The sequence below is a fragment of the Battus philenor genome, unplaced genomic scaffold (genome assembly GCF_028537555.1).
Source record: "Battus philenor isolate CCGP_79_NKW_IND1 unplaced genomic scaffold, ilBatPhil1.0.hap1 SCAF_19, whole genome shotgun sequence".
In the NCBI taxonomy this organism is placed as follows: Eukaryota; Metazoa; Arthropoda; class Insecta; order Lepidoptera; family Papilionidae; genus Battus; species Battus philenor.
The window spans coordinates 7,017,446-7,036,338 of record NW_027181681.1 but is presented as its reverse complement, the minus strand read 5'-3'; the positions used below and the strand labels follow the sequence as shown (position 1 = coordinate 7,036,338).

Below are 18,893 nucleotides of genomic sequence, written 5' to 3'. Positions count from 1 at the left end.
TTTATAGCATTGTCAAAGCACAGGTGTTTACTCAATGCTCGTAGAACTAAAATTCTTGAATTTAAATATTGTTAAACCAACGCGATATAATCCCTTTGGCACAGGGAGAAAATTCAATTATTTTGTACGTGGCAGTGGGTGGGAAACATCGTTCGGTTCTTCGAACCAAAAAGTTCTTGAGTAGTGTCCACAAGGCGGTAGACGCGGCAAAGGTAGAGCGACGTCGTAGTCGCAAGAAATCATTGAGGAAGGAACATGCCTTGCAGTCTATCTGCTAACAAGAAGAAGAATTACACATATTTTATGGACGGTTTATCTATCTTCAACCACAAACCATAAAAATGTAGTCTACTTAAATCGAGAAATCGATTTACTTCTATGTTTTAATAACAATATGAAGACAGAAAGAATAAATGTGCTTAAAAATGAGATACATTTAATTTATTCCTTCTAGATAAGTTAATTGTAACAAATCACGTTTTTTATATCTATTTCTACGATGTGCTCAATAAAACTAATAGAAAAAAAGCCTCGTGTGTATTAATTTAAAGTAATCCCAAATAGGACAAAAAGAAACGTAATTCACAACTTCGTGGCTACATTGACAAATAAAAATTTCCTGCGTTATATGATGTCCAGCTGTCGGAAATGTAGATTTTTGGTTATTCACACATCGTACGATAACAATTAGCAATTCAAACAATCGATGTTGCGTAACGTATTTTTTTTAAGTTTCTGTAGTCAAGTCGCCGGATAAAAGCGCAGATGGATAGAACATGGCGAAGTATTGTGGATGTTGAGATAATGCATTTCTTTATGTATTGTGTCTTTCTTAGATCACAAATAATAACAAAGATTTGCTTAAATTACTCAGGTGCGACCAGTTTACAATTCTTAGGTGATAAATTTGATGCTCTACTGAATAAGTTTGTTATAACAGGTATCGTGCTATGTGATACAAAACAGGATTGCCGTATGTTAAACATGAGTCGATCACGCAGTCACGTTTTTGCTTTTGACTGTCACGTTGCGCTGAGAGCTAATGCGAAATTAAAAATATTATGATCACCGGCTCTTAAAATATCAACAGTATTTTATCTCTAACATTTTAGTTTTTATTACAAACATTTTAAAAAGGTAAAGAGTAATCGCCACGAGCTATTTTTATTACAAGTTTGTTCTAATAACACATTATTTTTTTAGTACGTAAATAGATCGTAAGGTCACCTTTTCTTAGTTTTTAATCTAAGAAGTATTATATTGTTAAATTATTTCTATTATAATACCAAAAAATAAATTATGTGTTATGTACACATTATAATATCAAACATTTTCAAATAAAAAAAGTAACTGAGTTTCTGGTCGGCTCTTCGCAGCAAATCAGCAATCCGTACCGGTGGTAGTTTATTACTTATGATGTACAAACAATTGACGACGCAAAAGTCCCTACTTGATTTAAGACATTTTGAATTTAAAATTTGTTTATTAAATTTTATTTTCCAACATTAACTTGTAATTATTTTATGTTCGCGAACACTAGAAGAAAGACAACAATTTTTTTTACAAAAAGGGTTTATTCAAACATAACATTTAACGCGTTCAACCGGGAAACTATTTTGTTAAACAGTTGATTATTATCAATACGCATGAAAATTACCTTCAAGAACAAGCTCATCGACTTGCTTACATATAGTATGTAGTATTGTAGTAGTTCCTTATCATCGTTTCACTACTGGACATAGGCCTTTTCTCAGATTTCCAATAGGACTGGACAGGACTTCTGACGAATTGGACAGATCATAGTAATCAATCATTACTAAAAATGATCTACTATAATATATATATATAAATTTTTTTTGTTATAATTTAATGAGTATTATTCGTACCGATTTTTTTGAATGTTTACAGACATGAAGAATATCATTTGATTTTTATAAAATAACTAACGCCTTTGATAAATTGATTTATATGAAGTATCCACACATTATGCTAATTGGTGTTAATGCTTTTCACATTAAATAATAATGTTTTTCATTGTTAGTCTATCTTTGAACAGCCATGATGAACTGTAATCGTCTGATCTGAGATGAACGGTGACTGCACTATGTAACCGCAGTCAAGGTCATAAAGAACAATACAGACTCAAATAATTCATTAGCAGCGATGTTAATCTCCCGCATCCATTACGTTTGTGGTATATATGCATAACAAGATGGCGGCCACTGGCCTCGCTATGATAAGCTCCCGTGGACTTAGCTGATAAAAAGCGTTAAAAACATTATTTGTAAAGCAAATAACTTCAATTTTTTAAATTTCATGCATCTTTATTTTATGCCCCGCGAGTGTCGTTTGTTTATATTGAAAAGAGACATCCATACAATTTCCTTCTTTTCGTTATATTTTGATTTTAAAAAATTGTGGTGATTTATGAAATGTTTATTAAAAAATTATTTTAATCGCGTTTTTAATACGTACATCATATTAAATAGTAAGATTACCATAACCTCTAATGATTCTATGATTTTGTGAACCTTTTACAAATTATGGAGACGACTAGAGCGTTCTGGTAACTAAAATTCTAATTTTAGTAGCTAAAATACAATATCACTTTGTAGAGCACATTTTACTAAAATTAGGAAGCAACTATTTTTTTTTCATCTAGATTTAGAAGAGATCCGTAGACAACGGAAATTGGGCGACATAACCCATTGGTTGATAAGTTTAAGTGCCAATGGGCAGGCCACATAGCGCGTAGAGTAGATGGCGGCTTTGGTTTAAAGTTATGTTTAAAGTTTTATAGTGGAAACCACAGAGAGGCAAGCGCAATGTAGGATATGCATCCACAAGGTAGACAAACGACCTTTTTAAGGTCGCCAGAAGACGCTGGATGCAGGACACTTTCTGTCGATCCTACTGGAAATCTCGGGCAAAGGCAGTTTAGCAGTGGATGTCCTTCGACTGAAATGATGACAGAAAGATATTGAAAGCTGATTAAAAGGTTTCCTGAACTTATGCAACATATTTGTGTCACGAGCGCATAGATTAAAGACATTCTTTTTAAATGATGTTTTTTTAGAATATCCAGACATAATGACCGTTGAAAAGTTCACAAAGTATGTTACTCTCATCCATAAAGTACGATGATTTATGTTTGGTGACCGGTGTCACTAAACATGAGCGGCTATGGAAAATTAGCGATGCGTGTCTTTGGTGTAATTCGCTCACATCGGTGCTTTTCTATTGTCACTCCCCTCCTGTATGTTATTTAACTGAATTATGGTGTTGAATTAACCACAATTTAGATTTGGCTGTCCAGAAGTGCACCCGTGGCAGAAGCGCACAAGTGAATTGGTATGCGTGTATCGGTGCTTTAACAAAGTGAAACAGGCAAGGGTGCTACGAGGCGTAGAGCCGAACGTGTTCCTTGAACAAGTAGGTTCTTTCTATAATTTCTATTCTTTACACTAATACGTATCATAACTTTTAGCAATTAATTATTACTTCTATCATTCACATAATTTCTCTAGATATCACATATTATATCTAATTTTAACATAAACAATTCTTTCTTAACAATAATTAATGTCTTTTTCTGTACAATTTCCGAAATATTTAAAAAATCCCTATTTATTTATTTTTATTCGAAATACAAATCTTTAGGTGTATGGCGTCGACACAAACAACGATCTACTAAAGTTATTAATAGCACAGATAAGAATTTTATGAATTATGAAGGAAGAAAGAAACGTGTAAACATTATCATATCAACTTATTTTAAAGAAATTTGAGAAAATATTTAATGAGTTATTTTCGAAAAATGAATCACATATAAAACATGATGTCATCGGCCTGCAGGGCAGAGTACGTGTATTGTTCTCAATTTATAACAAGTTTTATTACACTGTCATTCTTTTATTTTATTTAGTTTAGACTAGAAGCATTCATATTCATAGATTATAGAAATATTCACAGATTTATACGGGTGGTTATAAAAGTTTGCAAAAGTTACAAAAATTTGTGCGAAAGCTTAAAGGAAGTATGCTATTTACTTTTTCTATTGGAATGCGACAGGCCAATAACATCTGCTAGTATAAAATCTACAGGGACACATAGTAAACAATAACAAAATTTAATACGTTATAAAAGGAACACCTCTCCACTCTGATTTAAATATAACTGCCTCTATCACAAGAGAATTAAAAAGGCGGCTTCGGTGTCGTATTGTGTAACTGCATATATTATGCAACGCATAGTACGTGCGTACCTGCAGGTGTTATTGTAAAAGGAAAAAAAACATTCGTAAAGGTAGTTGTGGACTATCGAAAAATAAAATTTTGGCCATTACATGTTTTTGTATAAAAACCAGAAGCCTGCGTACGAAGAACGTTCGCATGTACAGGTTGCTTGGTTATAGGTATAAAAGCTTTAAAGGGATAAAAATATAACTCATTAGTCATCAAAAATCTTTAATGCTTTTAAACCTGTTTCAAATCACTCCGTATAAAGTAATTTCATTTTGAAATATGATACATTAAATTTATATTTCCTATTCAAATGCGACACGCCAGTAACGACGCATTAGAACAGATAGTAAACAACAATTTAATACGTAATAATCCGTATTTTAAAAATGGCTTTTCCTTATTATATTATCATTACTTTATTTAATATATATGAAATCTTTGTACAACGTAAGGTGTATAATACGTTAATTAACAAAAAATAGGCTTTATTTCACCTATAACCGATGACACTGTATTTATTTAAATTTGACGCCAATTTAGATTTTTACAAATTACCTTAAAGCAAGTCTTAAAACAACGTGATGTAATAAGGACCATTAAAAATTTCTTTTAACAAAAAGTTTATATTCGTGTTTTACTTGTTGTCAAAAAAACGTATACAATTGGCTCGCATAAGAAATCTATATGAAGGATATGTCTTTATCGTACAGCACATTAACAGATTCGTGTGTATATAATGTCATTAAAACCGATTGTGCTTATAAAGGATTAATACTTTCGGTAATTAATATACCGGATTTATTTCAAAAATATGACTACGATATGTTCTATGTTGACATAAAGGAGAGAGGCATCAAATCATATTTCGACGCAAAGAAGTTTACACGTGGTAAAACAGAGACATAAAATAGATATACTTCTTAAATTCGGAATATTACGAGAGTAATAAATAAGAGCATTTACAATTTTTCCAAAAAAATTAACATTTAAATTACATGTCCACAAAATTATAAGTCGCACATGAAAATGCATATTTAATTAAATATTAGATAATATATATAGATATAATAAGAGTGTATCTTGAAGCATGATGCCATATACATAAATTTGAGATTGTTACAAAACAATTTGTTTTTACTTAAGTATTTGTTATAAAAATATTATTTAAAAATATATCTTGAACGTAAGTTGGTGAGAACGAAATCTACAACCCTATATATACGTGACATAAAATTATAAAATTTTACTTAAATATTTTATATAAAATGAAATAGCGTATAATCATTTCAACTAAAATGTAATCTTCGCTTAGAGATGATATTCAATTTTTCTATCGATCTAGACTAGCTCCTATCAAATGCTATCTCACCTTGCACAAGATATGACACAAACGTTTTTTTCAATCCAATGAAATAAACATTGTAACGGCCTGATATGAAATCTATGAGAATTCTTGGGTTTAGTTGAAAAGATACAATAAATAGTACACATAAACTTTTCTTAAAAATAGTTTTTGCTTCTATCTGGTGAGGTTTTTAATACTAGACGAACCAAATATGATGACATTAAAAAGAAGCAAACTTTTTTATAAAAATAGTTTAGTCGTAACCTTTCTTCATTTGGAACGAATTTTTGTTGTGTAACAAATCAGTGAAATACAATGATTAAAAAAAATTGTTGCAATTTCCTATTATTTAGTTGATATTAAATAGACCTAGACCTTTTATTCCTGTATTAAAAAAATTAAGAAAAATAAAATTATCTGAATTAGTCGAATTTCTTATTCAGACAAAAAAAAGCCTCTTGATAAGACACATTGTATATGTCAGAAGCATGTGTTATTAGATGACATATATTATCATAATAATTTTACAAGTTTATTGATGGTAGATCTCTTTTGTAAGAGACTGTTTCTATATGGTAGAACTATGATGTCCTATTCAAAAGTCACCAATATCATCATCATTTCAGCCGTTCAATTCTTCACGTACGCTTCCCTTATAGATTTCCATCAAGACCTGTTGCAAGTGGCCTCTGTCCAGCGTTTTCCAACGACCTTAATAAGGCCAATCCACCCTATGGGTGGACGTCCGGCGCTGCGCTTGCCTTTCCCGGGTCTCCAATCTAGAACCTCAATGCTACAGCAGCCATATCACCTACGCGCTTTGCCCACTCTGCTATCTGTCACTTCAACTTGCCAATCTGCTGTACTTTTATTCATCTACCGATCGCCTCACCGCTGTTTTAATTAAGTGGCGAAAACTCGGACCTAGCTATCTACGAGTACATGGCAATGAGGTCCGAAGTGAAAAACACTCTTTGGTTAAAAACTCTTCTCTTTTGGTTAAAAACACTTTAGTTCGTAGGAGGTCATTGTATTTACCCTTTGGTCAGCGCCCTGTTTTTTCGAAAAGAACTTTCTGATGTATGTTTATAGCTTATTGAAAAAATTTTACCATTGGCAATTTTAAATCATGTCATCGATTCAATATATAACTACAAAAATATGTAACAGTTTCAGACAAATTATCTGCACAGATCGTTAACTACGTACTTTGTCTCTATCTTTAAGAATGCGTTATGAGAAAGAATTAATAAAATATTTGGATAATTTCACGTAAAGATGAATACCGTTGACTAGGTTGTAAAATATTTTAAAATGCCTTACTATTGACGCTATCGTCATATTTAATAAAATCGAATTACACGTGTATACACAGCGTGATTGTTCAAAAGCTTTAAAGGATAATTATGTAGCTCATTTGCTATCAATGTATGGTATATCCTACCTAATAATCTATGGTCTCAGAAACAATAAAAACGTTTTGATAATATAATAAGAAAATGCGTTTCCGAAATACGGATTATTACATATTAAATTTAATTATTGCTTATTACCTATTCTCGCAGACTTTGTTCTACCAGAAGTTTTTGGCCTGTCACATTCCAAAAAAGCTTAAGGTTGGTGACTTTAAACCGGTAGATTGGAAACAATGACTGCAAATGTATGTAAAAGATGTAAGGGTTTCTAAAACACCTATAAACAATCACTCTTTGTTTTGAAAAATGTATTTTCATTTTACACGGAACCCTTAGGTACCAAATATCAAACTTTTAACATTCGTTTGTAATTTTCCATTATATGGATCATGTCGAAATTTTATAGAATTTAGTATTTATTCTTTCCCATGGCCCAACCTAGCCCATAACATTTTACAACAATAGACAAATGCTTTCACACTATTCCGTTATGCGCGATTGATTACTATGAAAGAATTCAGTTCAATGTATAGGACATACACAGTTTCCGCAATTCATTCGAGAAAACTCTTTATAAATGAAATAGATTGCTTTCACCTGTTAAAGGATTTCGTAAACATGGATAAATAAGTTAAACGGCTTGTGAAACCGGCGTTCGGTACCGATGTTGCAACAGATGCGGTGAAATACTCTGTAAATTTAGATTTCATTTTTAACTTTTTGTTTGTTCTGTAGCAGACTCAACAGACAAGACATAAAAACTTTTAGATTTTTGCGCTGACAAGGTCAACTTGGTTTATTATAGATTAATAATGTTATGTCTTACTTTGACAGACAAGTATTAATTAAAGACAAATATATCTATCTCAACATAAAACTGCTATACATAGGTGATTTGTTATGGATGTAATAGCTTTTAAAAGAATTAATAGGCAGCTAATTTTCTGTACTAACGGAAAATTTTGGCCTATCAAATTTAAAAATATATACATTTTATTGTTTTTCAGAGTATTCACTTTATACGTGTGATTAGAAACGGATTTAAGGTGATGAATTTATAGCTCATTTGTCAACAAAAAGCTTTAAAACTAAATTTATAACCACCAAATTTATCACTCTGTAAATAGAAAAAAGGATTTCTTTGACCTGTATACCTTTACCAAACTATACATTTTAAAAGCTGGCAACTGAAATATTTATTGGATTCTTATTCCGATTGTTATATGATATATAATGTGCTGCATTGTTTTTAATATATTTTAAATAAGCAGACAAGTAAAAAGAATGCGGAAGATAATAGAAACCTGGTTGCGGCCTTTTCGGCGTTTCGTAGGCGCAACTACGCGCCAATTTTTTAAGTAATGAATAATTCTAAAAGATTTGTTTATCAAGTGTGAAAACAGAAAAAGAAATGGTTGTACTTTAAGAAAATATTTTTAATAATTTACTTTAAAAAAATAATTACTTTGATTACGCATTCCGCGCGTTCAAAAATGCATCCATTCTCGATCGTCATAATTTAGTTCGTAATAATGTTTAGTTTTAAATGAGACACATTTTTGTCATAAGTCATAAAAACAATTATAGTTTTGTGACATAGATTAGTGTTGAACCTCTTTCTTCCACTATATTCAATAACAGATGCTAGGTATTCTGGTAAGATATTTTACCAACTCATAGGACGAAAAGCATAAAAAACTGTCTGTTTGGGGCTTTTTATTCAGTTCAGTTTAAATCAAATGGATAAAAAAATATGGCAAAAAATTATATGATTACATAATATGACCTTGTTCATGCTGTTATGGGTAACTGGTCGTACCGCGAAGGCTTAAATTCAAAATCGCAAGAGGCATTTTGAATAATTAAGAAATTATGTAATATATTTCAGTATATATTTTAATAAAATTCATCTATTGGTCACTGTAAAAATAAGTAGATGTAAATTTTTTGACGAGGAATATAATTATCAAAACTAGGTATATAAGAACATAACATACATTCTCATACACATATTGAGAAGCAACAGTGAATATTTTAATTTCTGTAAACTTTTTTACGTTCATTTCTTACAAGTATGTGCTTGTTCCAGATTTTAAATCAATTTGAAATATTTGTGACTGATTAAAACCTTTTATAAATTGATGTCTCGCCGGGTCATTCAGCATTATTACTTTTAGTATTATTAAACACACTTTTGTTTTTACAAATGTACATCAGACAAAATACTACCCAACATCGTTTTGAAAATTATTATAAGTATTTGAAATGATTATTTTTCGATACAATGAAGTAAAAAAATAAAACCGTTCTATAACATACGACGAAACATAATTCCTTTGGTCGTGTACCGACTGTATAAAAGTTAATAAAAAAATTTCATGGAACTGCACATCACATCGTACGTTATGTCTTATTCAGTAATTGAAGTAAACTATAGTTGTATGAAATATTGTAAAAAAAATGTAGATGTTGATCTAAAATCGTGAGTGAATACTCTTATCATTCGAGAGTAATTTTTAGAGAACAATAACTTAGTTTTTAGTTTATTATCGCTGTATATCAATAAGTAACTAAAAGAAAATTAATTTATCAAGTTTATCGCATACGCTAGATAATAGACACGCACAAAAATGTAACTGAATCAGTCTTTATTTGTGCGAGACACGATTTCATGGTATAGATAACAGTATAAAATTTAAAGGTACGCCATTAAAAAGAATGGCTCATACTATGGAGGACGCGGTTGTACACAAAAGACCGGACGACAGCATCCGCTTTCGATTGGCACGAATTTTTTTTTGGAAAAGCCGAAATTTTCATAGTTCGAGGTTTCGGATTGTTTTGTTATGCAGATTTACACGTAGGGTTGTAACAACTGGTTCTAAACGTACTTTTAAGTAATGTGGGAACATAATAAGTAAGAAATATTCATTTCATTTTATTCGCAAATATAAATGATATTCAGGAATGGCCCTTAACTTGAGTGAATTTTAAAATATTATAGAAAAAATAATATTACTAAGCTTTGGAAAAAAAATTAAATCTATAATAGAGCAAACTTATAGGAATTCTATTTTTAAAAATAACATCACTGATGTGTGTGATCGAAACATACACAGTTCTGGAACCTATACCACAAATTCGTGATAACTCGCTGCCTCATCACTCGTGGGATAGCAGACATTTTTTTCGCGAATATTGTTGTCGAAGTGGGCAATTATCATTGTTTATTGGGATCAACCCGGCCTTTGTGATACGCCCTAAGGAATAAATCTAGTGGCGTGAGAGGCCTCCGGAGTGGCTACAGAATGTCTCGACGATGCGTAATCAGTTTTCCACTAAATATTTCGTTAAAGGCTTCATAAAAATAATGTTTTTCAGCTTTGGAAAGAAAAATTTATATAACATTATATTTGCTAATTGCTATGTAGTGTTTACAATTTGAAATTCGCACGCCTTGCTGGCCCACCCTATATATAAAAGATATAAATGTTTCAATCCGAATCTTTCTGTATTCTGTAATTAAATAATATAATACATCGACTATAAAATATACTTAAATGCAAAATCACATTTTTTGTATGAATAATAAATAGAAATCAATCTTGTTACAGTTAAATCCTTTCTCCTGTCGCGCCCATGACAGATTCAGAGCGTTGTTCTAAACTCACATTGACCGGCCCGATTTTACGCTTCTATGAACGATAACGGTATACATGTCGGCTTTCAATTTATGTCAATAATGTTTGCTATCAATAGTTTAACTGTAAATATATCATTGTGATTTACGTACATATCGGAATCAACATTTTTATACAACTTTGATGCAAGGTTTTGTTTGCGCGGACACGATAGACCAATTACTCGTGGATATGAAGTAACTACTGTTATACAAAATTGTTGCTCTCGTTCGCTATTATAACGCTGATATCATCAGCGGGACTATTGACTGACATTTATTGTTCTTTATTAAAGTTACGTTTTAACCGTCATGAACAGAGGTTACCACCTCCTACCAACTTTATGAAGGACTGCGAATTTACAATCTCAAGGTGCGATTTTTGGAAACCGAATTATGTAACATTACTCTATCCTATCGTACTCGTCCGCTGTTGTTATCTGAGAGCTACGTGTATCAATATGTTCCAGCTCTGCGTGGTAACTTAAGACCAGCATCTTACTAACATTCGACTCATCAATAGAAATAATGTAATAAGTATATACATATATTGTTAAAGGTCACAATTTTCCATAAAAAAGGTTTAAAGTTTTTACACTTGTGTTTTTTTTTAATCACCTGTATAAAGTGATTTTCTGTTGGAATGTGACAGGCAAATAATTTTTGACATAACAATGTCTGCCAGTACAAAGTAAACAATATTAAATTGATTTTAAAATGTAGTAATTCGAAATTTGAAAACGTTTTACTTTAAAATCGATATTACATTCATTTTTGGACAAGGCATACGATACAACTACAGACAGCAAATCAGCTATATATTCACCCTTTGAAAACATTAACGTCTTTTTTAAACAATCAACGTAAATATATGTATATGTGCTATAATTGTCTACAACATTTAGTCAAAACTATAAATATGTTATGTTTACGTAAGTAACTACCTATTGAAATTCCTTCATGTAGTCTCCGTACGTTATTGTCTCTTGCATTTTTATTTACAACCTAATTAAAATACAAAGCCGCTATTATTCCACCGACCATCATGCGATTTATAGACGTGACGTTCATATAATAATAAAGCCAACAAAGTAAACCAAAAACATTAGTAATTATCAAGACAAAAACACTTAATTCAATAATTATATATTTGCACCGAAACTTGTTTGTACTAGAAATTATTCTTTACTTAATCCTTTAAGTATTTGCGTTTAAATAATATTTTCCTTGCTTCATATCTACATAGAATTATTGTACATAGGATCAGATAGTCTTCATAAAGGACATAAGTTTAGAATTCTAACTAAACTATGCGGCCACTATTTATTTTGTATTTTAAACTTTTATAGTCTGTGAAAATTTTGTTAAAGTTTATAATAAAACGTGTTGAAAGTATATCAGAAGTAATACAATGTTTTCGTATTCATAGTCTAACAAACACTTAACTATATATTGAATAAATTATATATTGTTGTCTATAGTTCTAAAAACCAGTTTTCCTGGTTTTATAAAATATAATAATTCAAAGTGTATGTCAGTGGAAAAATCTAATAACACAAAATATAAAAGCTTTTAAATCACGAGAACCTATGAATATCCAAGTATTTATGGTGTATAATTTCAGTGCATGTTTTTTGAAGTACAAATTGAATTTAAGATAAGAAAACATCTCTGTTTACCAGAACTAAAATAACTTGAAGACGTAGTAATGTTTATCATTATATGCTTGTGTATGCTTGCATTATTTGGTGTACATATTTACAATTGTAATATGTTCAACCTTGTTTTCGTTTTTGTGTACTTGTCATGTTATTATGCTTGCAGATTGTCACTATTTACAATCGACATTAAGTGGACAACGGATGATTTCATGAAATCCACATGAGTTTACAAATACATAGCATTAATTGGCAAAACACCATGACGCTACAAACAAGATGGAAATTAATAGATATCAATTACATATTACATTTAAAATATAATAAAAACTTTAAAAAATTAAAAATTATTAGTATTATTTATTAGTTAGTTTGCTACGATTACATTTGGTTTTTGTATAATTCATTAAAATTTGACAGCATAATTAATTAAAAATTAACTTTATTTATTATTCGAGTAGTTAATAATTAACTAAATACTATAATTGTCATTTTTTATATTTGTCAAAGTTGGCATCATATAACATGGCTATGTAGCGATTAGAGCAAGTGTAATTTTTATCGTCAGCGACAAACAACTCCAAACAAACATAATGATTAAATGAACGCAAAATGAATATAACATATCCTCTTATCGATCGCTATCATTTATTATTAAAAGAGTCCTCTTATCGCCAAATATATTAAAACGTGCGTATAGATTAAATTAGACTGAAACATAGCAACTATTTTTATATGTGTATAATAGTTCGTTTTTCTCAACATTCATGGTATTTTGTTTGAACGACGTATTTACGGTGGAATTGTTTACTTGCCTATTCAAGGCAAGTGATCACGCAGTTTCAGGGTTACTTATCATTATCGAAGGCACCAATCGAACCCGACATCTTAACGCATTATATATAAGATAAATATCTATCTTATAATATAAACTAAATGTTTTTACTTAAGCGATATATATTATACTAAAAGTGATTATTTTCATATTACAAACAGACATTCCAATTTTATTTATTTGTATAAATATTAATTTTAAGTGAGAAACTGGTAATTAGCTATTTTAAATATTACTATTTAACTTTTAATATGTTTAATTGTTGGCTTGGACTTTTCACGATAATATGTAATAATCTGGGGTAATTTTACGAATGAAATTGATTAATTTTTTCAATATTAAGGTGTTATATTACATAGTAAAAAATACGTAAAACATCATTAGGACAAAATATATGGTCAACTAAATTACTAAACGGGACTAGTAGGTACCGACGTGTTATTACGAAATGGTTTTAATAAGTTATGTTATAAATAACAAAAAACAATGTAGTTTATATTAAAAAATGGTATTAAAAACTATCGATAACAGAACAAATACAACATTTTCTAATAAGGTCCCAAATAAATTTTAATCTCTACATAAACACCTATAACGTTATCAAATATTTATCTTTGGAGATACCTTATCGTTTTAATTTGTTTTTCAGGTCTGCTAGTTGCTATGTAAAGTAGCAGGTGAAGGTCAAAGCGCATCTCTCAAGTGAAATTAGTATAACTTATTGTATATAATGATCTTAGTATAATCTTTAATTTGTAATATAACAAATGTAAAAAACTAAAGTAATATTTTTGTGGTGAAACTGCAAAATAGATCAATTGTAAGTCATACATTTTTGGGTGCTCGGGATGTAATTAAATACACGGTTTCATTGACAATGTTGGTAATTAAATAGCTGTCCGAGTTTTGACCATAATCCACATTAGCTCAAGGCCAATAGCCGATGTTGAAATACGGGTCTTTTGGGGAGAAAGAATGCAAGGACTGGAATCCATCACGAGGTTTCAATGAGCTTATTCGAGATTAAAGAACTTTCGGAATTTTTGTTAAAATACGCACTAGCTTGTAGCCGATTGCAGCTGTTGAAGTACTAGTCTTTTTGGGAAAAAAAATTGAAATCCACTATGTGGTTTCATCCTTTTTATTGGAGATTATAAACTTTCGAAGCTTTGGATAAAATCTTCGCTAGGCCATGGCCAAATGCTGCGCTTGGAGTACAGGTCTTTTTGGGAGAAAGAATGTGCGGAGTAGAATCCACCATGTGGTTTCATCGACGCTATTGAAGACTATAAAGCTTTCGGAGTTTTGGATAATATCTACACTAGGCCATGGCCAATAGCTACTCTCGGAGTGCAGGTCTTTTTGGGAGAAATAATGTGCGGACTCGAATCCACCATGTGGTTTCATCGACTTTATTGGAGCTTTCGTAGTTATGGATAAAATCTAAACTAGCTTATGCCGCTGTTAATGTACTGGTCTTTTTGGAAGAAAATTTCGCGTGCTGGAATCCACTAAGTAGCTTCACTAAGGTTTTTGTAGACAAAATGTAAAATACGTCAATTGTAAGTCATACTTAAAGTGTCATCAGTTACTTACACAGACCTACAATTGAGAACAGTCAGTCATTCTATGTCATCCCACCAGTTAACTAGATAGAAAAAGATCACTTGCTATTTACTGCGATTAAACTGTTGCTTTTCAATACTATCTTATTTAAATTTTAAAGGTGCTACAATTCCAAAAATATCGAACTAAGAACTATAACAAACTAACTAAATACTGACTGTGACATGCTATTTTTTGTTTTAAGACAATTTTATCAAATATCTTTGCTGCCAACCTGTTCATGTTCCACTATTAGATGGTATATATTAGATTATGAATAAACATTCTCTACATCACGAAATAGTGCTATTTTATCCCTATGTTATTCTTTTCTCAACAACGCCCAAAATATACTTAAACAACTCACGTAGTAGCCTTTGTGCACTTTTTCCCTCTAGATTATTGAACAGCTTGCTGTTTTATAAACTGTTTTCATTTATTTCTATCATTGGCACAATGCTATTTTAATTACAATTTATTTTATCTGTCCACGGTTAAGTGAATGAACTCTTCAGTGTACAAATATAAAATTAATCCTTATTTTGTGTTAATAAACAAATTGTTCCTATTTTGTAATATGTATGCACAGTACTTGTTCAATAACGGTAATGTATCGTAATATTTTTAGGAGCCATATGAAAGATCTGCGAACCATACAGAACAGCCATAGCGAAGTTTGAAGATGAAGCCGCGAGGAACGAGCGTTATGCACGCTTTCACTGCATTCACAATGCTAACGATGGCAAACGGTATTTATCGCGTTATTTTACTCTGCCTATTTAAATACAATGCATAATTAAATTTATGTTTTCATAACAAGTAAAATAATGTACAAGTTATTTATGCAGCCAAAGTTAAATCAAAGAAACTTAGAAAAGATCATTTTTTATCTGTAATTTCTATTTGTAAACATGGAGTACATAGCCACGATATGTTGATCATAAAACGATAATATTACATTGCTCCTTTTTGTTTTTTCATAATTATCTTATCAATTCTCATTGTCTTTTAACTAGAGACTGATTATGCAGGTGAAAATCACTCAACGTACTTGCAAGAAACTTGTGTTTAGTCGACTAATACTTTCACAACATATACTATTCGACTTTCTTTTTCTTGTTGTGATAAAAAGCACATTGTTTGACGAGTAAATAACTATATTTACATATTCTATATCTCAGGAAATTATTATTTCTGCGTGATGCACGTAATATGCCATATTTATTTTGACATTAAATGATGTAAATATATGAAATGTCTACAAGGCCCTGGAGTCAATAGAACCCACAACACTCTACAATTGATATTTATTTCGATCATGTTTTTAGGATTACAATTACTTTTACCTCTTATAAAGTGTTAATTATTATAGGAGGTTTACTTCGTTTTTAATGAATGCTTTGAACATAGCATTGTCATCTTAACTATTCTTTTTAGTAAACTGCACAATAATTTTAAAATTACGGCAAATTAAGTAAACAGAAAGAGAAAAAAAGAAAAGAATCCTAACTAGTACAGCGCTTTGTTAAGAAAAATAGGACAGGTATTAAAAACTCTAAAAAGTTCCAATTATAAAATACTAATTACATGTCAATTTAGCTTAATTACAGTTCCTTGGAGCTATTGCGCAAATCTTTAATTATTATTGACAGCTAGTGAAGCGGCCACTTAAATAATATTCCTCTTTTTAGCATAAATGACAATATGCATTGTATTATTCTAGCACAAACTACATGTAATCAAGGAATGGGCCGTGTGATGTACGAACGCCTACCCAATCAACAGCTGCATGGGTTTGACGACGATGTGGTATGTACCACGTGACACTGTTATATTTTAGCAAATTGAATGGAAGTGAAGTAACATTGATTATTATTTTACGGTCACGCTACCTTATCGCTTATATCATTGTTATTTACATTTGCAAGCATGTATAAGTTTATTACTTTCAAAACAAGATAAGAACAATATCTCTATTTATTCTGAAATCAAATATTTGCTTAGATAGTAGCTCTCTTTTTATTATTATGTCATGAGAAATGATCAAAAACACGTAAAGAGTCGAGTTAGACTTAATTTATTAATTCATTCATATTAGATTGACGTCCACTGGAAGGCTGAAATTAGACATCAAAAGAAAATCAATTTCAAGAATATATCACGAATAAATAACGCTTGCAAAGAAAGCTTTCAAAAGTGTTTGATTTCGTGTATTATATCATATTATTTTGAGTGTCATTATAGGTTCGAGAAACCGCACCGCCTTTTCGTGTATTAGAAAAATGTCAGGACCTATGTCTGCGGGATCGTTCGGGCAACAGTCTTGTTCGTACCTGCAACTCTATCGATTTCCAACCGGGGGCAAGGATAGCCGCATTCAGCCCTGAACCGGAGTATGAGGAGTCGACTTGCTATCTGACAAGGGAGCAAGCCGCTCCCGAGGGGATAGGCACTCTCATGATCGTTCCCAACAGCGTGCATTTCAATGAAATTTGTTTGACTTGTAAGTGTTTTTATTAAAATATATAGTCCTTAAAGCATGATTAGTAAAATATTACTCATTATTAACAATTTACAAAGTTTTATAATAAAGCTACAATACTTTTGTGGCGAGTTCGAATTCAAATTTGGACACCGTTAGTGATGTGGTCGCTGCCATTGCTAATTGTAAATAGCTATTGTATACATGTAAATATATGCAACCTCGATCACCCTGAATATTATCTTCACCAATAGGAAGGAACGAATACATCGCATGGTAACTCACCTCCACTCGCTAAACAATGTATAAACCGATATGGTAATAAAGCTACTTTTCTTTTCATTATGACGGCATTAATGGTACTATGAAATTGATAATTGATATAGACAATCTCTTTTCTCACAAGCCATAGTTTAAACTTGCGAAAAAACTAAAACAATATAGATTAATACCACAATAACTTAGAATGCGTACAAGAAACACTATACGATACAACGCTGAAAAGTGTCATTGGAAGCAGCAATGTTTCTGTAGTCACAGTGAGTCTTCTAAAGAAAGGATACGAGTTTAATCTACCACGCATATTCATTGCTGATTGGTGGACGCAATCAACTTTGATCGTATGTTACTGGATCCCTTCATTGTTTAGCCACCGTATTCAAACTCTACCGTACATCCATATCTACCTTTCATGCCTTTCTTATTGCTACATTTATTTATTTCCTAATCGTTGCAGCAAATCGTCCGGAGCGCGAATGTCCCTCGCGTAGATACGTTTTCGAACGTCACGCTAGAAAACGGCTGAAGCTGCCGCCCTCTGACCTCAAAGAAATCATGGTCGCCAACCGAACGGAGTGCGAAGACAAGTGTTTAGGGGAGTTTAGCTTCGTTTGCCGTTCCGCGACCTACGACTCCGCTTTACGGACATGTTCCCTGAGTAGATTTACAAGAAGAACACATCCGGAATTACTGGAAGACGATCATAATGCTGACTATCTCGAAAACACTTGTCTAAACGGTATGAAATCCACTTAAGATCACTATTTTTTTATTGGTGGCAATCAAACAATTTTTTTTTGTGTATTTCACGATGTTTTTAGATTTTGATCAGTAGCATTGGCGAGAAAACATTCTTAACAAATATATTTAAAAGATTATTCGTAAAAGTAAAAAAGTATATTACGTTTTTAGCCGAAAGACGCTGCGATGGATTAGCAGTGTTTATCAAAGAAGAGAATAAACGTCTCGGCGGGCCTTTTGAAGCTGATGTCTTCTCAAATATGACCTTAGAAGAATGCCAGTCGATGTGTGTTCGTGCGGAAAAGTAAGTAAAATTCTAGATTAAATATATTTTAATTGTATAAGAGTATGAATACAATATAAAAATAATAAAATAATCTATAAAATCTACAAATAAACTTGTCACCAGATATTTCTGTCGGTCCATTGAATATGATGCTATGACGCGTCAGTGTGTCCTTTCCGAAGAAGACTCGGTTTCTCAAAAAGACGACGTGACTGTAAGCGCTTCTCCAACCCACCACTTCTATGATCTTGTTTGCCTTGACAATCGTAAGTAACATTAAGTTTTGGCATATGTGAGGAGTTATGAATTTTTCATGAATAAATT

The 18,893-nt window shown here is 31.4% G+C and overlaps 1 protein-coding gene across 1 annotated transcript in view; it reads left to right on the top strand.

Annotated features, from left to right (window-relative positions):
• Positions 1-18,893, top strand: part of nompA (no mechanoreceptor potential A) — a 36,169-nt gene that overhangs the window by 6,694 nt on the left and 10,582 nt on the right. Inside the window, exons 2-7 of the mRNA XM_068764603.1 lie at positions 15,410-15,530; positions 16,505-16,590; positions 17,026-17,284; positions 18,000-18,281; positions 18,455-18,587; positions 18,693-18,835. Coding sequence (XP_068620704.1) covers positions 15,464-15,530; positions 16,505-16,590; positions 17,026-17,284; positions 18,000-18,281; positions 18,455-18,587; positions 18,693-18,835 — 970 coding nt within the window. The 5' untranslated portion in view covers positions 15,410-15,463. The remainder of the gene's footprint in view (positions 1-15,409; positions 15,531-16,504; positions 16,591-17,025; positions 17,285-17,999; positions 18,282-18,454; positions 18,588-18,692; positions 18,836-18,893) is intronic.